Raw genomic sequence first — 24,262 nt, 5'->3', positions numbered from 1 at the left:
CAGTATCTTTTATTCCAACAAAATCGTTTAATCTATTCCTTTAGGTTTGTCTGTGAAACGTTATCAAATCCTGATCAAGTTATACCAAAGTTGTAATTTATGAGGAAAAATTCTGTAAGTGCGGGGCTGTGCGGCTCCGTACGGTGGGCACCCAAAGCCCCCCAGCCACAGCTGAGGGGAACTAGCAGTTCTGTCGGACCACCCGCTGCGGGGTGACCCTCCTCTCGTCCCCGCTGTCCCCTCACATTCACAGTGACCCCACCGCGGGGTGACCCTCCTCTCACCCCGTTGTCCCCTCACACTCACAGTGACCCCACCGCGGGGTGATCCCGCAGCCCCTCACAGCACCGGCCGTGCGCGCCCTTCCCCACCTACACTCCCCCGCGCGCGCTCTACCCCGCCCACCGCCGGAACTGGCCACGTCCCGGAGTCCCGCGCGCGGTCATTCCTTCCGGTGCGGCGCCATCATTGCGGTGCGGCTGAGGCGGAGTGGGTCTGTATCCATCCGTGTCCATCGGGCCCGAGCGCCGTAGCCATGGCCATCCGCTACCCAATGGCCGTGGGCCTTAACAAGGGCTACAAGGTGACCAAGAACGTGACCAAGCCCCGGCAGTGTCGCCGCCGCGGGGTGAGTATGAGACTCTGCTGGCGCGTTGTGCCCCGGGCCTGCCTCTCGTGGGGGCCGGACGAGCCCGCTGCCCCAGGTGCGCAGCGTGGTTGTGTTCGTGTGTCTGGCGCGGAGCCGCCCATCGCCTCCGGCCCCGTCCCGCGGGTCTGCGGCTCGCGCTTTCGCTGTGGGAAGACGGGAGGGCTCAGAACCCGGCCTGTGACTGCGGGGCGGGCCGGTGGGCTCGGCCGGGCAGGGCAGCGGGTAGCTGTGAAAGCTGTATGCCTTCTAGAGTCTCCTATTCGGCTTCTCTTGGTAACAACAGGCAATCTCTCACAAAACTACCCCGAGTTTTCCTACTAGGAGCTGTCCAGGTCCGATAGATGCGTGTTACGGGACATGAATGCATCTGGGCTCATTATTCATTCTTACTAAATGTTTTGTGTAGCTGTGATGTCCGACGTGTGTTGCAGTGCACACCTTGGCTAGCTCATAGACCTGTTTTTTCAAAAAATGCTGGTCTGTGCCAGTGTGTGACCCATCTAGACCCAAGCCTGAAGAGACTGGCACACTTAGCCGAGCTGATGTGCTCCGCAGCATCTGCCAGGGATGAAGTTTTCTTGGCACATGCCAACAGCATAGGCTGGTTTTGAAGTCTAGCTGAGAGTATGCCACAGCCCCTTGCAGTCCCCTTTGCATAGTGCCTTGTAACCTGCTGACCAAAGTCCTCCCTCCCTCCCTTCCCACAGCGCCTGACCAAACACACCAAGTTTGTGCGAGACATGATCAGGGAAGTCTGTGGCTTTGCACCCTATGAGCGACGTGCAATGGAGTTGCTCAAAGTGTCCAAGGACAAACGTGCTCTGAAGTTCATCAAGAAGCGGGTAGGTCAATCAACTAACAAGGGATGGCAGAAACTACTGTGTCAGTGTTCTGCCTTCCCCTAGGAATAGTTGGCTTTTTAATTAATTACCTTTATTTTTTTCATTTGTTTTGGAAGTAACTGGTGGAATATGATGGAGTGGAGAGAATGTTCCTTGGGCTGGGTGGGAAAGCAGGAGATGGGTGCAGAGGTACTTTGCTAAAAAGGCCCCGAACTCAAGGATTCAGGCTTATCATGCTATTTTCCCATGGTTTTCGTGTCAGGTGTAGGGAAAATGAGAGCAGCTCTGATGGAGGTTGGGTGCCATTAACCAGGAGACTTCAAATAGGGTACCTTGTGTTGTAATGATTATGAGAGCTGAAAGCAGCCCCTTTCATGTCCAGATAACTGTTGAGGTACTACTGAGACATGATGGCAAACTCCTGGCCGGAGGTTGAGTGTCTCTTTCCAGAACTTTACTGTTCTGCGTGGTTTTGACGGGTGTGACGGCAGGGACACCTCCAGCAGTCCCAGTCTGTCCAGATGAGTAAAGACTGACAGCTCTGCTTTCTCCCTTTCTCCAGGTTGGCACTCACATTCGGGCCAAGAGGAAGCGGGAGGAACTCAGTAATGTCCTGGCAGCCATGAGGAAAGCTGCTGCAAAGAAGGATTGAGTTGCACAGGCTGCAACACAATAAAGTCCTTTCTCCCAAAACCAGGGTAGTGAGTGTTCTTGGTATACCTACTTCACTGAGTGCTGCTGGGGGTGCTGATAAGGTCCAGAAGTTCAGCCATCAAGAATTTGGGTCAGTGGTGTATTGTACCTGCAGGTGGAAATGCTGATACTGGTGCTGCTGTGACTTAATCTAGAGGGGAATCCTCTATGACTGTGTGCAGTCTCAGGATGTGGAAATCTCTGGAATAATGCCTTCTACCTCCTAGTCTGGCTTCAGACCTAGATGGTAGCAGGAGGGAAGTCAAGTGGGTAAAAATGGCCATTGAAAATAATAACTACTTTGCACTTATTCCCCAGGGCTCATCAGCCCATTCCTTATGCAGCTTAGCCTGCTCCTGTGTTTCCCCTTGTGCCCTCTATTCAGGCCTGTGTTCTGCAGTGTGGTAGCAACTCATGACACCTAGAGTCAGCAAGAGCTCCCTGGACTTCAGTAGCTGGATTCTTTATTCTCCCCTAAGTCCTCCCTTGCTGATATGACAAGAGCTATTCTTGGCTCAGAAAATACTTTTTCTTAGTGTTCATTCAAGTTCTCCGGCCCCCAAGCCTGTGTTTACTGATGTACAACAGTCAAGATACTTATTTCCTTTTCTCACCCCCTGAATATGATACAGCTGTTGCAGAGGCACAGGCCATTTGTGGTGCAGCACAGTGCTGCTGACTGGTGATGCTGAGCACGTTACTGATCTGCCCTCTTTAAACCTGGAGTTTTTTCTGGTGGTATTGACCTGGTGACTAAACCTAGAGAACCTAGAGTCACCTTTATCAGCTGACTGTATCAGCTCTGCTGAACTATCTTAGGATTTCAGTGTCCTTTCAGCCCAGCCCGGGCTTCTAAACAGAGACAGATTCTGAGAGCTACTTGCCTTCTACCACATCAGGAATAACAGCTGTACATCAGCCTAGCTCTGGGTGTACTGTTCAGTCCTTTTCCACAAGTCATATGGAAATTTACAGTGAAATGGCTGAAACATCTTCAGTGAGAAAAGACCAGACTAGCCCCACTGCTGGTGGCTGATAACATGCCTGTTCCTTTGGCAAAATTGGAAATCCTTTATTGTAGATCATAATTCAGTATTAAAGACTGAGAAATACTTTATTCTAGCAGAGCCATAATTCATCTTGGCAGCTGCGCAGCAGCAATTGCTTCATGTCCCACTACAGGATTGCCCCGAGTGCCTGGGGACAGAACACCTTCCAGCCATCAGGGCACAGCGTGTCATCCTCCAGTGAGATCCTGCTGTGAAAATGCTATATCAAATACCTCTGTGTAGTGCTCCACAAAATGCACTTCCAGTCCTTCTGTAATGAATCCAGCCAGGTCATAATAATCCTTTTTGTTCTCTGATGGCAGAATGATGCAGGTAACACCGGCCCTCTTTGCCTGTGGGGAGAAAAAGTTGGGCTGTTGAGTCCTAGGAATCCTTCCATGTACCGGAAACACCCTTCCCCATTTCTGAAAGCAAGAGCAGTTATTCTGGAGCATGATCCAGCTTTACTCTCTTCTATGGAGAGCACCAAGGGCATTCCTGACAGATATCATGTCATGTTCTAGATGTCATATCATGTTCTAGATCCCCGCCTCAAGCCCCAAAACACATAGTCTCCAGTGCCATCTCAGCTGCAGGGACAGATGAGGGAGGGAGGCATTTTAGTTGGACTATGTCAGCAGCTCGGGGGATTGTTCAGAACATTCATACTATTCTACAGAGTTTTAAGTATCTGTTTCAGCTTGGGTGACAATAAAGCCTCAGATGAAAGCAAAGTTAAGAAACAGCTTGTCAAACTAACCTACCCCGTCAATACCCTTAGCACAATTCTACAGAACCTTTTGATAGGGACATCTGCCCTGGAAGGAGCACAGAAGGCAGTGCTTCTCCCAGGACAGGTTTGTACCCATTGCTTTAGGGGTGATCCTGTGTTTAGGCCTGTGGCCACTCACGCTCCTCCTGCAAGTGCAGCCAGTCAGTGCCATAGCACAGGTTAGTCCTGTACTGACTACTACAAACAACTACTCGTTTTTAAGTCATACAGGGAAAAGAAATCGCACTGCAGAAGGCTGTAGCCCAAATATATCTGGGGGCAGAACACTGATGTGAAGCCCCAGCTCAATGGAGGAAGACCTAATAACATTCTTGACAGAAAAATATGTGGTGCAAGGCTTATATAGGCCAGAATTGTGCAGGTGAAAAGTAGGGAGAGAGACTGAACACTTGGAAAGGAATTCTGAAAACTGAAAATAGATGAAACCAAAAATATAAATACTAAATCTAAGATCCTCTTATCTAAGACATCTGTATAAAATGCCAAACAAATTCACACTGGAATTAGGGAATAGAGCCTTGATTTTAAGAATTTACCTTAGAGATGCTGTCAAATCTCCACTTGATGCCCTAATGAAACAGGCAATTCAACACAGCACAGGTGATTGAACTGTGCTAGTCTGACAGAGCAGACTTCTTTGACAGCCAGTTAAAGCTGTCAGTCACCTTCAATTCTTCCAGTGTAGGTGGAATTGAGCTAGTGCCAACATACATGCCCTGGCACAAAGCCTGGGGTCCCATCCCTTTCCTCACAGCCAGAGACACAGTCAAGATCCCCATGTTCCCCCAGAGACTTTTCCAACCTGTGAATGGTATGAAATCTGCCTCTCCCAGTTCAAGGAGCAACCTCTCTCTGGCTGTCCCTGTCCCCACCGAGCCCAACCCAGGGCTCTCCTGTGGACAATGCACAGAGACAAGAGAAGAGCTCTTACTGCAATAGTCTTCTCCTTGATTCCACCAACAGGAAGAATTTTTCCAGTCAATGACACTTCTCCAGTCATGGCTACATTCTGCCTCACTGGGCAATTCATAGCCAGGGACAGCAGAGCTGTTACTATGGTACATCCTGCGCTTGGTCCATCCTTCGGGGTTGCTCCCTGTTTAAAAAAAAAACAAAGCACAACTCCCCTGCTCATTCAAGAAGCAGCATAGTCAGACAGTACCCTTGTACTTGTTGTTTTAACATTGTCCAAATTTCGTGAAGCCTCACAAAGGTTTTTGCATGTGTGAGTGATGGAATCCTGCTATCTGAATTGGCTGATATATTAACAACTGTGACATTCCTCACTTTATTAATGAGAAATAATCCACAAATGAGTCCACAAATATGGTTTCTGGCCTGATGCTACCACCATACTCACTGGGCTCAGGTCTTTGAGTAAGCAACATCAGGGAAAAAAGAGGACAAACACTTTGAAGCTCTCTGTTAGACCTAAGTCAACATCACAAGGGGAGAATGTCAAGAGTAACAAACTAAAGGAGGACAATATCAAAAATCATGCAAGGCAGAAAAAATCAGTATATAAAGCCCCACAAAATCCAGGCCTGAACTAGTGACAGTCTGGATTTATCTGAGAACAAACCGCTTTGTGGTAAGAGCAGAGGAAATCAATATGAGAGGGAGTAGAGACAGAGATTATGTCTGCTGTTTTCTCATCTTTCAGGAAATGAATTCACAGACAACAATGCAGTACCTAAACAGACACAGAGCAAGCTGCAACAAAGACATTGCACAAAGAGCACTCAGCAGTCCAGATGTAAAGCTGGGACACAATCACAGCTCAAAATCTGTCTTCAGTAAAGCACCTGCCAAAAGCTTGTTACACAGCATGTGAGCCACTCTGAGCACTGTGGGCATTTATTTTCAGCCCCAAATATTGGACAAAAGCAATCACTGCCATTACATGGAAGCATGGCACAGAGATCAGGAGTAGTATTTTCAATTATGTGTAAATGACTTGAGGCCTTTAATATGTACATATGTACAAATGAAGAGCCTTCCAGCTTTACATCTAAGGGAGCAAACCAGCCGGGTTGCTGTGCATGCTCTGTGAACTCTGTATCAGTTTACCTCTGGCACATGCAAGTGGATATGAGAAGACATAAGAAAATCATTGTTGGGGTTCTTCTGCATCAGAAAGGCTCTTGCAAATGTGTATGCAATTTTGGCACTCTCTTTCATTACATCTCCCAGTTGCCCTGTTACTTCAAGTGACCCATCCTTGTTTTCCTTGTCTTTGGGTCGCCTCAGAGATGTTTCAATAAACAGAGTGGAACCTCCTAAAAAAAGAAAAGAAAAACATCTGAAAAAAGTTAAAGGAAAATTAAACTAGAAGGTTTAGGTGATGCAGAAGGTATGTCAGGCATTTGGAACTGATGCTCTCTGATGAGACACTAGCCCTTGAGTAGACAGCAGCTGAAACCTGTTCCTTAAATACCTTCAGGAAGGCCAGCTAAAAACCTCAACAGTCTCCATTCATTGCTTTTTTTGGACTTCACCTTCTAGGAACATAGATGCAACCCCTAGTTAATGGAAATAACCAAGTTCTTATAATGGTTTTATGTTCTTTGTTTCCTCCAGAGAGTAAGCTGAGTTCATAAAATACTTTTAGCCACTTCAATTCTCCAGTGCCGGGAAATCTATTTACCTTCTCCACCATACTGATAATTTCCCTTTTAACTACTTGAATTCTACCCAAAGTCAATTAGAGTATGAAGAAGTCATCTCCTTTGCTGTGTGCTGTATTTCCATCCTGTAGTGCACATAAGCCCACAAGTTACTAGGGGAATAATCCAATGAATGGTAAGCCGCCAACTGCACCCACTCCACAGAGTGCTGGAACACCTATACCTGCCCTCAGCACCAGAAGTCAAGTCAGTGCTGCACATCACTGATGAGACACAGCATTCCTCAGCTGTGCTGTGTATCACAGTGGCACCCTCCTGCTGCTGATGTTCCTAATGTATGTCATTTGTATGGGATATGGAGCTGGAAGAGAAAACATGCTGGCCCTAAGCTAAGATAAGCCTGGTAAGGGCATAAGAAAGGCTCCCTTCTTCTAGGAAGTAGTATTCAGGATCCAAAGGCCAAAGGAAATTCCTTTTACTAGTGCCTGTAAAAGAACATCACTGGACTCAGTTCTATTTGACTATTACATTCAACTTTTGAAAAATTACACAGAAATGTAGGCATTAACCCCAAATTAATTTTGTCTCACCCATAGCTGTCCAGGCCAGACCCATCACCACTCCTGGGGGAGTGGTTTCATACATGCGATCCACAGTGAAGATGGGCTTTCCTACAAAGTCCTGCAGGTTTTCAGGTGTTATTTGGACCATCTCTGCTTCTCCACTCACAATTTTATAGGCAGATTTCCTCAATACCTGGGTGAGATAGTTATTTATCTCTGTAAAAATGCTGAGAAGGCTGATGCACAGTGGTCACAAGCTACATATAACTTCCCCATACCTTTTCTACTTGTTTCTGCAGATTCCTCACCCCACTCTCTCTGCAGTACTGCTTGATGAGAACAGTCAGGACATCTGATGTGATTTGAGCTTTGTTTTCATCCAAGCCACACAGAACTCGTGCTTGAGGGACCAAATATCTCTGAAAAAAACAATCCCCCACATCCTTCTCTTAGTATTTGTGACAAAAGCCGAGTGGTTCCAATTCACTCGATTTTCTGCTGTTACCTCAGTGCTGCTTTCTGGTGTCCACAGCCTATGGACACTGGAGTTACTTTAACTATGTGTTCAAATCAAAGGAACACTGTCCAAAATATCATGTATCTAATTTTTCTGGACATAGTTGGATGTAAATATGTAAGCCTGAATCTGCCAAAAAAAAATCCACCAGATGTAATTCACATAAAGCACAACAGTGATTTCTCTTACCTCTGCAATTGCAAGTTTCTCTTCTGCTACATATCCTGACACATTGATCACTTCCATTCTATCCCGCAGTGGCTCTGGAATGGTTTCTGTTACATTGGCAGTACAAATAAAGAGTACCTGGAAGCATGAAAAGATCCTATTAAGAACTTTCATTAACCAGTTGCTTTACTCCAAGTACTAGTTCCCAAGTTCTGCATTTCTCTGTCTGAAGCGCTAGAGCAAGATCACCCTCTCTGTGGAATTAGTTTTTATTAAAAGTTTGAATTTTATAACTATGTAATAGCATGTTCCCTACCCCCAAAATAAACGTTTAGAAATACACAACACACAAACTGGGAAATCAGAATGCTTTGATAGGGACCAGAAAATGGAAGATCTAGATCTCACTCAGAAGTTCTTTCTACCTTCTAGGAAATTAGCTCAGAATGACTCAATTATCTATACCTATTCCTAATGCGTCAATTCTGTAATTTATGTCAGCTGCACAAAAAGTGCAACAGTGTGTAAAGAAGACCAATTTCAAAAGCTTCACAGCAGCATTAGGCCACCTCCCTTGACAGCAGCTCTGCCAATCATCATGTAAAGGACAACTCTTGCCTTTTCTAGTGGAGACCACACATCTGTCCCTGGCTCTACAGGGAATTAGGACATATGCGGGTGATCATGTTCTTTCATGTACAGATACTTCAGTTAAAAGCAACTCCTGCAGAGACAGTTGTGTACCATTTATGTTCTATCTGATTTTCCAACTGAATAAAATGTCAGCATCTTTTCATGGACAGGAAATCTCTGCATTGAAACACATTCAGACATTCTGGCTCTACAACCTCTGCAGAAAAGAGAAATACCTTTGACAAATCTACAGGAACATCAAGATAATGATCCAAGAAGTTAGAGTTCTGTTCTGGATCCAACAGTTCTAGAAGGGCCGAGGACGGATCCCCTTGATAGCCTCTTCCTATTTTATCTACCTGTGGGAGAAAAGAATTTAATACTCTAAGAAGTTTCCTACTATGATAAATTCTCAAGCAAGACTTTTTTCAAGGCTCCATCTGAAAATGTTCATGAGTGTTCATTAACATCCAGTACCAGTCTACCAGTTTTCTGTGCACTCATCCAAGTCCCCACTATCTTCCAGTGTAAGCACATGACACAGCTGAGAAGACACAGGATTTTTGACTGTTGCAGAAAATCACTATGAAGTCTCAGGCAACGTGCATACAATAAAAAGCACTACTACTGGTGGCTACTAATTGTTAAGCTGAGATAAGCTATAGGCACAGACCAGAACACTTACTCCACTGTGAGAGGACTAGAGAGCTAGCTTACACCACTTCCCTAATATGCAAGGCCAGACCTTGCCTTGCTCTGGCCAAGATGCAAAAAGCCTACACACAGCCATTCAAGCAGAGCTAGCTTAGTGACTTGAAATAAAGTAACTTGACTGAGGCTCATGAGGACTTCCTGAAGTCATGTTGAACAACCTCACTGGTCACGTAGGACTGCTAGAGCCAGCTGCCCAGGACCATGGCCAAGGTCATTGACTCGTCCAGCACCGTGAACTTTGCTTCTGGGGATACAAACAGGGCCACCAGTTCTTCTCCCTTAGGAGTAGCGTTAACTGCATGGCCTTAATGAAATTTGCTGCTACAGCCAAGGCAGGGCTTCTGGCCAACACCACTGAAGTATCATAACCCACAGGTTCCATTACCCTTCAAATTACCATACTCATTGGTTACATCATGCTGCAACGGATGACAGTTTATTGGTCCCACATACCATTCCTTCCAAGAATATGCTGTTGGTCCTTCCCAGGTATGGCATACAAGAAGGCCAGAACGACCTTCAGTCTATTCTGAACACCTGCTATTATATCCTGTCCTTATTTGCATTAGGCTGGTAGCTTTAGACCTACTGAGAGAGTGTCTCTTGCTAATAATCACACAGGCAACAGTGGATTTGTGCACAGTGACGTGCTCACACCTATGAAGGAAACACAAGAACTACAGAAACTCTGAATATCCAGCCAGGTCCATTAGGATCCAAACAGCTATAATTTAATCAGAAGGACACAACTAGAATTGTAAAGCTTGAGTCTGTTATAAGGAGAGAAAACAAAGCATCTAAGGTATCAGTGTCACCCAGAGAACTGGAGAGCCCAGCCTCATATAAACAGAAAGATCATGGGATTTTTCAGAGTTACTGCTTCACCTTTTCTCTGGGGATCACGAATTGATACAAGTCTTTAAGAGCAAAGCCTAGAAGAAAGACCAAATACTTCACCTCGTCAATCAGTATAAGCGGATTCTCTGTCTTGGTCTTCTTCAGACACTGGATGATTTTTCCTGGCATTGCTCCAACATATGTCCTCCTGTTTTACCAGAGATTGTATTTAGGGAACTATTGAAAAGCACAGCACATATCAGAGCATACATCACACAGTGACAGAACAAGTATATCCTGCTGGGAAATAAGTCTTTATTTCTTCAACATCTATCAAAAGCATTCTCCATCAACATATTAAGCACCAAGACCCACCCACTCTGTTTCTAGTAAAGAACTGACAGGAATTTTGGCAAAATACTCCTAGACTACAGTTTCTATCTTTAATTTAAACCACTTCTCAATTAGAGAAAAGCAAAGAGGTTAGGCTGAGAATAGAGGTATTTGAATTTTCATGGCTTTTGGGAAAGAAATGTTAGAAGGGGTAACATTTCACTTCCTCACTTGATAGGGACAAAAAGACCAGTGTAAATCAAAACATACTAAAGGAACAAGTTGCTAATAGGAAAATATAACCTTCCTGCTAGAGATTGTTTCTGGTATCCAGAAACAAGCAGAAGCAAAGAGGGTAAAAACAGAGTGAAGGCCGAGAGGCACAGAACAGAGAACATCTGAAAAACATAGAAAATATTTTTCTCTGCTTCTAGGTAAGGCAGAGCCCTGCAGGTTCAATTTACTCCGCAGAATGGCTACTCTTACTGGTTTGAAAACACCGCTGGTTTTAATTTCAGATGCAGACCCTCCCCTCTGCTCTGGTGAGGCCACCTGAAGTGTCGTGCCCAGTTCTGGACTTAGGAATTCAAGAAAGACAAGGAACTCCTGGGGAGGCTCCAGTGGAGGGCTGTGAAGGTGATGAGGGGGCTGGAGCATCTCTCATGGGAAAGGCTGAGGGAGCTAGGCCTGTTTAGGCTTCAGATGACTGAAAGGGGATCTCATCAATGTGTAAAAATATCTGAAGGGTGGGTGTCAAGAGGACAGGGCCAGACTCTTGCCAGTGGTGCCCAGTGACAGGACACAGGCCAATGGGCACAAACTGAAACACAGGAAGTTCCACCTGAGTAGGAGGGGAAACTTCTGTACATTGAGGGGGGCAGCAACCTGGAACAGGCTGCCCAGAGAGGCTATGGAATCTATTTCTCTGGAGACATTCAAAACTTGTCTGGACACCATCCTGTGCAACCTGCTATAGCTGAACCTGCTTTACACAGAATCACTGGGTTGGAAGAGACCTTCAAGATCATCAAGACCAACCCAGGCCCAACACCTCAACTAAAACATGGCACTGAGTACCACATCCAGTCCTTTTTTAAACACATCCAGGGATGGCGACTCCACCACTTCCCTGGGCAGACCATTCCAGAACTTTATCACCCTTTCTATAAAAAACCTTTTCATAATATCCAACCAATATTTCCCTTGGCGCTGCTTGAGACTGTGTCCTCTGGTTCTGTCAGTTGCTGCCCGGTGAAAGAGACCGACCCCACCTGACTACAACCACCTTTCAGGGAGTTGTAGAGAGCGATAAGGTCACCTCTGAGTCTCCTTTTCTCCAGGCTAAACAACCCCAGCTCCCTCAGTCATTCCTCAGAGGGCTTGTGTTCCAAGCCCCTCACCAGCCTTGTCAGCCTTCTCTGGACGCGCTCAAGTGTCTCAACGTCCTTCCTAAACTGAGGGGCCCAGAACTGGACACAGCACTCAAGGCGCAGCCTCACCAGTGCCAAGTGCAGGGGAAGAAAGACCTCCTTGCTCCTGCTGGCCACACCATTTCTGATCCAGGCCAGGAGCCATTGGCCTTCTTGGCCACCAGGGCACACTGCTGGCTCATGTTCAGCCTGCTGTCGACCAGTGCCCCCAGGTCCCTTTCTGCCTGGGCACTGTCCAGCCACACTGTCCCCAGCCTATAGAGTTGCAGGGGGTTGTTGTGGCCAAAATGCAGGACTTGGCACTTGGACTTATTAAACGTCATTTTACTGCACTCTGCCCATCTATCCAACCGTTCCAGGTCTCCCTTTACAGAGAGCCCTCCTACCTTAAAACAGATAGACACACGCTCCCAGTTTAGTGTCATCTGCAAATTTACTGATGAAAGACTCATCCTCATCCATGTCATCAATAAAAATATTGAACAGAACTGGCCTCAGCACAAAGCCCTGAGGGACACCACTGGTGACTGTCCCCAGCTGGATGCAGCATCGCTCACCACCACTCTCTGGGCCGGCCATGCAGCCAGTTCTGAACCCAGCACAGAGTGCTCCTGTCCCAGCTGTGGGCTGCAGCTTTTCCAGGAGTGTGCTGTGGGAGACAGTGTCAAAGGCCCTGCTGGAGTCCAAATAGACACATCCACAGCCTGTCCCACATCTACCAGGAGGGTCACTTGGTCATAAAAGATCAGGTTGGTTAAACATGACCTATTCCTCCTAAACCCCTGCTGGCTGGGTCTGACACCCTGGCCATCCTGTAAGTGCTGTGTGATAGCACTCAGTATGAACTGTTCCATCACCTTACCGGGTACTGAGGTCAGGCTGACTGGCCTGTAATTACCAAGATCCTCCTTCCCACCCTTGCTGTGAATGGGTGTCACACTGGGCAGCTTCCAGTCATCTGGAACCTCACCAGTGAGCCAGGACTGCTGGTAAATGATGGAGAGCAGCTTGGTAAGCTCATCTGCCAGCTCCCTCATCACCCTGGGGTGGATCCTATCTGGTCCCATGGATTTATGAACATCCAAGCAGCTCAGCAATTCTCTGACTGCCTCCCCCTGGATAACTGGGGGCCCATTCTACTCCCTGACACCATCTACTAACCCAGGAGGAGAGGACAGTTGTCCTGAGGACAAGCCATATTTCCACTAAAGACTGAGGCAAAGAAGGTGTTAAACACTTCTGCTTTCTCCCCTTCTCCATTCCACTCCCCAGCAGGGGAATGGTCTAGATGATCTCCAGAGGTCACTTTCAATGCCAACCATTCTAGGATTTTTTTAAGTGGAAGGAAAATAAACCTATGGAAGGGTCAGACCTACCCATTTTTTATTAACTTCTTGTTTTCCCCATGAATGTTCTTGTTTCCAGGTTTTCCTCATGCAGCATCTCCATCTTGATTATTTGGAAACCAAGTCTCAATCACACCTGAACACACATGTGAATAACCCTGTTCAAACTGTCACCATTCTCTAGTTCTGACATCTAGAGACATGCATCTATTAGCATTTGTCATCAGTCCAGTGGTTTTGAGTAGCTCACTCAGCTTTTCAAAGCTGAGAATACACAATAAACAGGGAGCAACTGCACTTAAAAGCACAAATATAATTATCTTCCAAACTCCACCCTTTCCTATCTTTTTCACCTCTTTCTTTCTTTCTCTTCATCTCAACTCCTGTCAGCAAGGGTTGGCAGAACAGAGATGGGAATTACATACATTGTCCAACTTCAGTTAGATTCCTATTTACTTTAGTAAAAACTGCTGGATAGAGAAATTTCTCAAGTTACACTGACCTGTGTCCTTTTATTTCTGCTACATCAGTCATCCCTCCAACACTGAAGCGGAAGTACTCTCTGTTTAGGGCTCTGGCAATGGAGCGAGCAATACTGGTTTTGCCAACTCCAGGGGGACCATAAAAACACAAAATCTTCCCCTGGGTGGATCCTCGCAGCTGGCTGACTGCAATAAATTCCTGTAGAACAGATAAAGCACCAGCAGTGAACAGATGGGAACATCAGCAACACCAAAACACATTTGTTATCAGGTCAAGTAGTGATTACAAAACAAGCATCATACACAAAACTGGTTCTCAAAGGACTTGGGGGAGGACAAGGGGAGAAGCTAAGTCAGGATACTGATGCATCTGTTTTGCCTCTGGTTATTTATATGCTTGGTTGTCCCCAGCTTCTGTGCTCTGTATCATCTCATCAGAAGAAGCAGTCTCTCTCCACTGCCTTGGAGTGAGAAGACAGATTTCAAGTTCTTCTCCCAGCTTCTCTTGTTCTCACCTGAGTCTCTCAAGCTACATGTGAGCATCTCCTACTGTACCAATCCCATGTGCTAAGTTACGCTTGTCTTATTTCACACTTCTGTGATAGACAACCCTCAAGTAACACTGAGCAGTTGAGAAATCAAAAGATCACAGTTCAAAACTGAAACCTCAACTGATTATACACTTACAGTGAATAAATGACTGTGCAAGTGGGGAAAAAAATCAAGAGACTGCTTCCCTGGGATGCTTACTTGCCCAGCATTTAGTACAAACCAGAATATTACAGTTTGAAATGAGAATGTGACCTTCATTGCCACAAGTAATTAAGTACATTAACTGATTACCAGAACATTTGGGTCTTTCATGCAGCTTTCTGTTTGATGTACAGTTTGATGTATGAATTAACACCAATTAAATGGAGATTGCAATCTGAAACACATCCAAAATGCCTGATGTTAAGCAGTGTGAAATGCGACACATGGCCTACTCCTGCCTTACCAGAATTCGCTTCTTGACGTCATCCATTCCATAGTGATCCTCCTCCAGAACCGCTTGGGCTCTAGCCAGCTCCAGGTTCTCCTCGCTACACTTACCCCATGGGATGGATGTCAGCCAGTCCAAATAGTTCCGTGTAACACTGACAGAAACACACAAATGAGAGTGATTGACCAGCTCATGTCTTCCTCCACCACCTTCCAAAACAACCTCATCCAGAACAAGGGGGATATAAACTACTTATGGAAGAGAGCCTATGAAAAGATCATCACTATTTGGGCTGTCACTGCCAACCTTTTTCACAGTCTTCAACCTCCCCCCACAAAAAAAAAAAAAAACAAAGCTTTTTTCCCCAGCTTTTGCTTTTCTGAAACAAAGAATCTCTAACACCACAGAGGAAGATTTAAGATGAAGAAAATGATGAAGAAAATGATGCCAGTATGGAAGTTAACAGTAGAGATAATCAGCATAAACAAACTGAAGACAACACAAGTGTGTCAAACCACTATTCACTGTTCTAAAACTATGCACTTAGATCAGGAATTCAAGTGTACAGGAAGGTCTGCACAGTGCAGTAACTATCAAGTTGTGCACAGTCATGGACATAGGGAAGCACAGCCAGGCTGTCTGAGACCAGGATCCACCTGAGGACAACTGCCATGCCACCAGAGCTTTGGCTTTTTTCTGCCAAGTACTTGCTTTGCAAATTTGCAACCACTGCTAGAACTCTGAAGGTAAGGGAAAGGAACTAATGCAGCCTGTGAAGCCCAGTATGTCTTTTCTATGACTGCAAAGATGCTGCTCATCCAAAGGCATGCTTGCCCTTAAACAGTCTTTTACTTTGTAAAAGATACTTTTAAAAGCAGAGACCCAGAGACCCCATTAAGAGCTGATGAGTACACCAACTGCTGTATAATATAGCACACTCTGACTCAACAGACAAGAAACGTTCACTTCAACCTTAGTTTCTAACAATTCACATCACAAAACAATTGTCACAGAATGACAATTCTAATTGTCATAGAATTACAAACTATTCATTCATTCCTTAGCAATTCCAATACTTCAGGGACCACCTCAGGTAGCTTAGCCAATGACATGTATTAGCTTCTCTCACATCTACTGAAGACACTGAAGTACAAGAAAAAAGAGCCAAAACTGAAGGCAGAAAAAGAACCACTGCACACTTCATGAGGAACTAGCTGCACATGTTGTATCTCTAGCATCAGACTGCAAGAGAAGACGGAAGACCTAAAATGATCAAAAGAGGTAGACTACATAAGTAAACACAGGCAATTTGGAGAAAAATCCTATAATGTAATGATATGCTATGGGGAAGGGAAGGGAAGGGAGGGACTAAAGTAAGTGCTTCACAGAACTGCACTGATGTTTCACTCTCACAACAAACCCTGACAGCATGACATGGCCATGCACTCACTTGAATTCTGAGGAGTGATTATCCAACAAGCCCAACTTGTTCAACTCTTCATCAATCACATCCATGACATGCTTTGGCACTACCAGCTCCTTTAGTCGCTCACGGAACTTCTCTTCTATAGCATCCTTGTCCTCTTTTTCCAGACCTAGTTCTTTCTTAATGATCTTCAACTGCTCTTGAAGAAGATACTTGCGATGTGTTTGCTTGATCTTCTCTTCAACCTAGACAAAGCAACAAATACAGTAACTAATGTGCTCCTGGTACAGACCATCTAACATCAAACACTTCCAAATACTTCTCAGTTACGACGTTCCCAGCAACTGAAAATACTACTTGGAACACATCTGCAGTGTATTCTAACACCAGAAGTGACTTAATAACATACTCCAGCACCCTCCATATCTTGGTGGCCTTCACTGGCCATGATTCAGTGCTTCAATGTTTGTGTTGGGGAGACCAAAGGCTGGGCAGAGTAATCCAGATGTAACCTCCTTAGTACCAGAGAGGGTTAACCACTACTCTCTACCTGCTGCCTACACAGGGAAACTGAAGCCCAGTATGCAGTTGGCCTTCCTTGCCACAAGGACAGTCTACGAATTCATGGTGAGCCTCCTTCATATCAGGGCTTCAAAGTCCTTTCCTGTATAGCTATTTTCTATCCCGATTATTCCAGACCTCGTCTATTCATAGGGATTATGAATTTCTCTTAGCCGAACTTAAGTAGGTTCTTACTGACTCCCCGAGGGGATACCACTAGTAGCTCTGGTTGAAGTTAGACTTTACCATGTTGATCACAACCCTTTCTGCCCATTAGACTAGCAAATTTTTTCACCAATCTCATACTACATACTTCCAGTCTGTAACATCTCAATTTAGTCAGAATACTATTATGGTTGACCTCAGCAAAGGCCACGCAAATGTCAAGGTATACAACAATCATTGCTAGAATCATAGAATCATTTAGGTAGGAAAAGATGTCTGAGATCATTGAGTCCAACAATTAACCTAGCCCTGCCAAGCCCACCATTAAACCATGTTTCCTTTCTGTATTCTGGGCCTTCTCATAGGAGAAGACAATTAGGCAGTTTGCGTTTGGGAAATCCCTTCTAGCTGTTCCAAATCATGTCCTTTTTCATTTGCCTGTACAGGACTTATTGGAGAATTTTCCCCATAATCTTCCCAGGGACTGGGGGCAGGCTAACATGCCTACAGTCTCCCCGATTCTCCTTCTTGGAGATGGGCATGACATTTACCTTTTTCTGCTTCCCAGGAACCTCTCCCATGACCACAGTGCTTTAATGATAAGTGAAAAAAACGAAATAATGACATTGATAAGCCCTCTCAGCATCCTTAGATATATATCTGGTCCCAGAGACTGCATCTGTTCAATTCGCTTAAGCCAATTCTCCAGCCATTCCAACCCTGGTCCAAAAGCATTTTGCACTTAACATGAATTCTAAAAGCCCCAGTTACTGGGAGTTAACAAACAAAATATGACTCAGTATTCTCAAATATTTGTACTTCACATACTTCATTACCATTTAGATGCAGTTACTGTACTCTGATTAAATCTTACAACAGACAGGAGCTATTGCAGTTCACAAGAGTTAACAGAAGGTCATTTGAAATAACATTGTGCAATTTACACTAGTACATGCTATATACAGTATTAGGCTGTATATTGTTACACGGATGCTTGGTAAACTGCAGACCTCTAGATTTATCTGCTTGCATGAAACTACAACTTAGACACAATTTAACAGCAAATGCTGTAGCCTTGTATCTTCTTACTTCTACCATGTGCATGAAAAAAAACATTTCCAACAGAAAACCTTAAATCTAAATAATGCACCCTTTAGAGCACTACATACCCATATTAAGCATCACAGTGGTGGACACAATATAAATACACACAAGGTATTTGTTACTCCAGAAACTTACCTCTCTTCCAAGACGCTGCTGAAGTTTGCTCAGCTCATACTCCTTTTTCAGAAGGGAAAGAGCTTTATAAAGCCGTTTGGGAATCTGGAAACGATAGACAAAAAATGAGTTTTGAGATGCCATACCCTTGTTAAGTAACACACACACACATATATATACACACACTTTCTCCCTCCTAGAGAGAAAGACAGAATAAAAAACTCTAACAGGTTGTGTGGGAGAACTTTACAGCACTTGTAGATGTGGAAAGACCAACATGTAGCAACTCCACAGCATGTAAAGAAAATTACATGCTGCCAAAGATGCGGAGCACTCCGATTTACCCACAGAAAATCAGTACTAATGATCTACTATATCCTTCAACAGGAATCTAGTCACTGATACTAACGTATCATCAAAAGCAGCACTGAAGTCTCTTCTGTACTGAGGCTGGTAAAGAAAAGGTGACATACAACAGATGTACTGATTCCATTCACATTGCCTGAGCTAAAAACTTAATCTTACACTGGTTTCTTCCAAGATGTCTTGAAGTTCGTGTGACTCTGCCCCTGTTAGGGCTGCACCCATGTCACTCAGATAGATAGGGTTATCTACCACACGCTGTCCAGCCTGCATCATCTGAAGTACAGACTCTCTGCAAATAAAAGGTAAAAACCCCAAAATGCTCTGTAAATTTACATTCAAAATGGAATATCCTAATTTACTTGTTATGACAGTGCAATAAAATGAAACACAGCTCAGTTTCACAGCAAACTATTTGCGAAATTTGACTGTATCAATACTCAGTAACAAACAGATAAATCACTTGGTTTAGAGGAATGATCACTAATATATAAAATTAAGTATCTGAAATGCTCTCCAAACAGTTATGTAGGATTTTTTTGTGCCAGTAGTCCAAAACTTCTATCCTGCTTGTTAAGACATGGATCAGATCATGATGCTTATTGCAGTGGGTTTTATTTAGACCCTGCCTTAGGACTTAACTGTTCTATGTTGTTTCTAAATTGCACACCAGGTTTTCAAAACTTTGATTCCAACAACGGACAGAGTTTACATCTCAAACCAAAAATCTATGTGACAATTCAGCAAATATCTCTACCTCATTACAACAGAAAGACAAGTGGTATAGAAAATGTCAGTATCTTCCAGCCTGAGAACATGCTGTTCCCAAAGCAGGGCAGCATGGGAAGGACATACCTGTACAAGGGGTTCAAGGCAATGATATCCCGGATTGTTTTAACGATTTCTGCAGTAAGTGCCTATAGACACAACAAAATCTAATCACCAAAAGAATGGAAAAAGATAGGCAAGATCACAGTACAAATATGAAATTACCCAGAGTCCAGCCACTCACTGCAGTGGTGGGCTGTGATGGGTCTTGGTGCTGGGGCAGTTTCTGCTCACAGGAAAGGCAGCAAGGCCTATAGGCTGGCTTTCTGCATGCACAGAACTTGACTGGCTCTTGGCCAGAAGATACGATCAGGTTGAACACCCAAGCCAACTTCAAAGAAACACTCAGTTTGATGGAGGTCATCACACAGATTTAAGCACAGACTAGCCTCTTCATTCAGCAACTTCATTTGAAGTCAACAGTTTTAAGGAACTGAGCTGTTATAATGAAAATTCTTTACTTTCATATAACCCCCTTGTGCAGTGACTGTGAGAAGGAATTAGTTTCTGCAGCCTGAAATTAGAGCCTGATTTTAGAACTTTTCCTTTTGAGCAAGAAGTGTAGGTGCAATTCTACAGGACAATTCCAAGCTTAAGTGAATTAGTCCAACTAATTCACTTACTTTAACCTCTTCTGTGATCTGAAAATCTTCATGAACCACATTCTCTACTTCTACCATGAGAACTTCCTTCGAAGAAGCAGCTACAGGATCTAGTACCAACTCCACAGCTTGGTCCTTTGCTCCAGGCTCCTCTTCAGCCTCCTTTTTAGATCGCTTCTGTTTCCTTCTAATTTTTTGTTTGTTCTCAGGTTCCTCAGGCTCAACCTCTAGTTGCTTGTTGATACGAATCCTGAAAGCCAAAAGAAACCAGCAACAATCTATCTCCCTGTTACATGTGATTTCAGCTCTTCAGCATGAAAAGGAAAGTCTAAGCTGTATTTTGAACAAGCTAAAATTTAGAAAGGACACACATTTGCAAGACACCATGTTTCATTATTTTGGCTTTTATACAGGAGTTTCCTTTTCTATGTGTTTCCCTATAAATGCTCCTCAAATCTGGTATCTAGTGTGGTTCCTATGGACATGATTGACCAGTGCTTCATGTCTCAATCAAATATAAAGACTAACCCTGAAGTTATATCATAGGAATACCAAACCCTTCCAAGTTATACAGAAATATTTCTATTCCAAGTAACCCCAAACCAGTAGCTTATTTCCAAAATGAAATCAAACACGGCTGTGCTTTGATAATGCAGCAAGAGGTCTAAGACTTCATTTGAAAAGGAATTGACTTGTGAATTCATGCAAATTTAGCTTTGACAGGACTGCTCATTCTTTGCTGTCCAGAACAAATGCAAGTGAAGAAAAGTGAGAAGGAAAAAAAGCCATGCTTCAAAGCAAAACCCACCCTGGATCTGTCCCTTTGGCCATGTTTCTGTCCTTGTATTTTTCCTTCTAATGGAAATTACTTATTTGATGCTTTTAAAAATATAATTTCTTAACTTAGTTAAAAATATCCGGAATAAATGGGTAAAACTAGATTTTCAGCAATAATCATATTTTCTTCAATTCAGTTCTGGGGCAAAATTATGACTGGGGCAAGACCATTAAAATTCTGGGCCCCCCCTCCTTTTTTTTAAAGCAAAAATACCATCTTGAATTAATTGATTCCAATTACTGACACTCTCAGGATATGGCATGGTAGCAAAGCAAAAACTTGCCATACACAAGTTGTGTAGAAAAAAGTGCATGTATGTAGTGAAACTGATAAAGGATATCTCTGTTTAAACAGTAGTCTGGTGAGATGCAGTGAAGTACAAGTAACCAACCTTCGGTGTCCCATGACTATCATACGCAACTTGTCTCCAAGATCCTGCATTTCATGAATCTGGACAAAAGTTCCCATTTGGTATATTTCATTCAGATCTTCCACCACATCAGATTCATTACTATTGAGCAAAAAAATTGGAGTAGATATTCAGAAACTTGAGATAGTAGGTTATATTAAAAAATAAAAAAAAAAATCACTGGTTGCAGAACTTTAAACTGGACTTAGGGGCAAAGACACTTAATCCCCATTGCTACCACCATGTAACCCCTTTCCAAATCACCCAAGTATCTGGACAGCTCATCTCCTTCCCGAACAACAACATCCTTTTCTAAACCAAGACTCCAGTTCCCAGCAGTGCTGCTGGTGGCAACAAAGACTTTCATAGCATGAGGATGGTCCAAGACCAGCCACAATTTCTGCAATGCTATCCAAGGCAGGGCATTTAGGATGACAGCTTTTAGTGTAAATGCAACCTGGACAGCTTATTTTTGTATTTTTTAAAAAGATCAAGAGAAACAACTTACTTGTCATCCTTTTTAAGAAAAACACCAGCATAAGGCTGGGCAAGACGAACTTTCCTCCTCAGCAGTTCAACCAGCTTCTTATTTTTCACCTAGGACAACAGGTATGCAATCAGAGGTGGATTTTCTGTAATCTTTGCACTCCCAGGGTATAAGGCCAGGCATGATGACACCCTACAACTAAATTATGAAGTCGGAGCTTGTACAGTTCTAGTTTCTAGTCTCCATTAATGGACAGTAATATAGAACAGGAAAACAAGGTAGAGAAACATGAAACTTAAGTATTTTGACCAAGTCACTTCCTAGTCAAGATAAGAGAAGCTCAAAGGCTGGGGGGGGGGGGGGAACTAAACCTAATCTGTACAAATCTTACAAGCAAAAAACCTGAGTTACTTGAAAAGTATCTTATGAGTTTCTGTTGTTATCACTGTTCCCTTCCCCTTCCATACCTGTGTGTCCTAGCTCTCTGCTCCTGATGGGGAGCTAGTTCACCCTTCCCTATCAGTTGCCTGAATTCTGCCCAAAAGCCCTAGTTAAAATCCTCTTCTCCAGAGCCTTCTCTACTCAGTTCCTCTCCTACACCCACGAGTCTGAGTTCCTGTTTTGAGTTTCAGCCAGTATTTTCTCCTAGTTTACTTTCTTACTGCCCTCCGATCTCTAGACGCCACACACCTGTCCCTGGCAGATCTCCCAGCACCACTGGAACTGTTATCACAGCAGGCTGAATCCTCAGTAACCAAGAAGGTAACTCCTTGTGAATTCTGCTGTTGCATCAAGTCACCCTGCCAACAACTGAGCGCTCTTCAAAGTGATGGACATAAGCTGCATTGCTCAATGCTTTACTAACAACCAGCATGGTTCTGTCAGAATAGCACGACTAATACCACCACTGTTGGCCTATTCTAATCTCAGCATACCTATTCCAATTTTGTGCAATGTTTAGCAAAAATACGCTTACCAATGTCAGAGACATTAAAAGGAAGAAAATTAGTAATTCCATAGGCACTGTAGAGACTCGACCTTGTCAGGTTAATTGCAGCACAATGAATTCACAGTGTAAGAGAAAACGTTTAACAATTCTGTGAAACATTGTTGACCCAAGCATTGAAATTGATGACTTTTGTACATAAGTCTTATATGACTGCATGCTCTTAATAATATATAACCTTCTCCTTCCCCTGACACCTCTATAAAGACACTAGAAGCTGAACATATTAGATTTGGACATGCAGAAAAACACTACAGCAGAAATAACATTATGTTAAATAATACTACAGGAACAAGAAAATATTGATTTATTTCATACTACATTTACTTCAAAATCAGACTGGCAACACACCAGAGAGGCACAAAAATACAAGTACTTGTTCCAGATTGGGTTCATTTAAGGAAGAAGAAGTATTTCTGGCCTGTAAGCTCAAGTCACACATCAGTGAAATAATTCATAACTCTTAAAGTCTTTATGGGGTGCAGACGGAAAAGATCACACTCGGAAATGATGATTGCCATCCCCATCCCTCAACACCTTCTCCCACCGCAGATGTACTGCTCTACACCGAATTCCTGCTTTTTCCTTGCAGCTCACAGCTTGCTGCTTTCACCAGCACGGGTCTCGGTGCTCTGACACCAGCCTACGGCACCGAAACAAGGACACGTTTGCTTAACCTTCATCACAGAACACAAAAATGACAGCGAACTTCGAGAGAGTGTGTGTGAATCGCCGACCTTCTCTGCTAGAAGCAGAGCTGCTGACGCAACAACTGTGAAACTTCAACTGTCCCAAAAGAAACCGTTATCCCGACAGGACTGGGTTACAAAGCCCGAGCTAAAGGCCGAGCAGCGGCTGCCCGTGGAGGTCACGCACGCGGCTGCCTTGCTCTGCAGTTCAAGGAACCTGCCTAGGCAAAGAGAGCGGCCCGGAGATGTGGCACCGCCAGCGGCGGGGTCAGTCGGTGACCCCCGCACGGCCTGGGGTGATACCACCCCGGGATTCCCGCCTGAGGCCGCAACACTGGGCTGAACCGCCTCCGGCCTCTCTGCGAGCCAGCCCAGAGCACCTCCCGCCGCCGCTCCGGTACCTCGCGGCAGCGGCAGCTTCCGCCCAGGCCGGGCCGGCAGAGCCGAGCCCCGGGCCCGGGACCGAGGGCTCGGCGGCAGCTCACCTCGATGATCTTGATGAAGCGCGGGAATACGGGGTTGCGCGTCACGGCGATGAGCGGGACGTTGGGGAAATGCTCCGGGACGAGCAGCGGCGTCAAGGCCGTTATGACGGGCCCGGCCCCGCCACTGTCCGCCCCGCCACCGCCACCGCCGCCGCCGTCCTCGCCGCCGCCTTCCAGTGCGTCGCCCCCTGGCAGACCGCCGGGGCTGCGCTGGTGCCAGCGCGGGCCGGCGCTGAAGGTGGCGCGGGGCGGCGGCGCGGAGCCCAGCGGGGCCGGGACGGCGGCGGCGGGGGCCCAGAGGCGGCGCCGCGCGGGCCCCAGGGCGGGCCCGGTGACCGCAGGCCGCCAGCGCCCGCACAGCCGCCACCAGCGCGCGGTCGCCATGCTGCCGGCGCGCGCGCCTCACTTCCGCCCTCCCGGCAGCGCCCGCCCCGCCCGCGCGGGGTCGCGTGGCGGCGCGCACGTCCGAGCCCGCCCGTGAGTGCGAGTTCGAGCCCAGGTCCCGGTCCCGGCCGGGCGGGTGCTGG

General features: G+C 45.1%; 2 protein-coding genes across 2 annotated transcripts; one reads left to right on the top strand and one right to left on the bottom strand.

The window, feature by feature from the left end:
* Positions 1 to 430: 430 nt before the first annotated feature.
* Positions 431 to 2,184, top strand: RPL36 (ribosomal protein L36). The gene is made up of 3 exons (XM_053965913.1): positions 431 to 628; positions 1,357 to 1,491; positions 2,054 to 2,184. The coding sequence occupies exons 1-3, from the start codon at positions 536 to 538 to the stop codon at positions 2,141 to 2,143; spliced, it is 318 nt and encodes a 105-aa protein (XP_053821888.1). The 5' UTR covers positions 431 to 535; the 3' UTR covers positions 2,144 to 2,184.
* A 1,047-nt stretch (positions 2,185 to 3,231) lies between these two features.
* LONP1 (lon peptidase 1, mitochondrial) lies at positions 3,232 to 23,933 on the bottom strand. Its single transcript, XM_053965934.1, has 18 exons — positions 23,736 to 23,933; positions 21,577 to 21,665; positions 21,051 to 21,170; positions 19,843 to 20,071; positions 19,247 to 19,308; positions 18,554 to 18,683; positions 18,050 to 18,133; positions 16,109 to 16,329; positions 14,674 to 14,812; positions 13,697 to 13,875; positions 10,206 to 10,293; positions 8,771 to 8,893; positions 7,923 to 8,039; positions 7,495 to 7,635; positions 7,244 to 7,409; positions 6,097 to 6,305; positions 4,958 to 5,122; positions 3,232 to 3,586 (listed from the first exon to the last, which is right to left on the bottom strand). Exons 3-18 carry the CDS (start codon positions 21,125 to 21,127, stop codon positions 3,422 to 3,424), a joined length of 2,295 nt encoding a protein of 764 aa, XP_053821909.1. The 5' UTR covers positions 21,128 to 21,170; positions 21,577 to 21,665; positions 23,736 to 23,933; the 3' UTR covers positions 3,232 to 3,421.
* Positions 23,934 to 24,262: the final 329 nt, after the last annotated feature.

This window comes from Vidua chalybeata, chromosome 27 (assembly GCF_026979565.1).
Source record: "Vidua chalybeata isolate OUT-0048 chromosome 27, bVidCha1 merged haplotype, whole genome shotgun sequence".
NCBI classification, from domain to species: domain Eukaryota; kingdom Metazoa; phylum Chordata; class Aves; order Passeriformes; family Viduidae; genus Vidua; species Vidua chalybeata.
Note: the sequence above shows the minus strand (reverse complement) of the source record. Positions and strands in the feature narration are given on the sequence as shown.

Excerpts from the sequence above, each read along its gene's own strand:
- RPL36 (XM_053965913.1), top strand. The coding sequence starts at position 536 with ATGGCCATCCGCTACCCAATGGCCGTGGGCCTTAACAAGGGCTACAAG. Across the intron at positions 629-1,356 it reads GGCAGTGTCGCCGCCGCGGG|CGCCTGACCAAACACACCAA; the intron begins GTGAGTATGAGA and ends CCCTTCCCACAG. Across the intron at positions 1,492-2,053 it reads TGAAGTTCATCAAGAAGCGG|GTTGGCACTCACATTCGGGC; the intron begins GTAGGTCAATCA and ends CCCTTTCTCCAG.
- LONP1 (XM_053965934.1), bottom strand. The coding sequence starts at position 21,127 with ATGGGAACTTTTGTCCAGATTCATGAAATGCAGGATCTTGGAGACAAG. Across the intron at positions 18,684-19,246 it reads GCCTTGAACCCCTTGTACAG|AGAGTCTGTACTTCAGATGA; the intron begins GTATGTCCTTCC and ends TTTTATTTGCAG. Across the intron at positions 6,306-7,243 it reads TCTGGCCTGGACAGCTATGG|GAGGTTCCACTCTGTTTATT; the intron begins GTGAGACAAAAT and ends TTCTTTTTTTAG.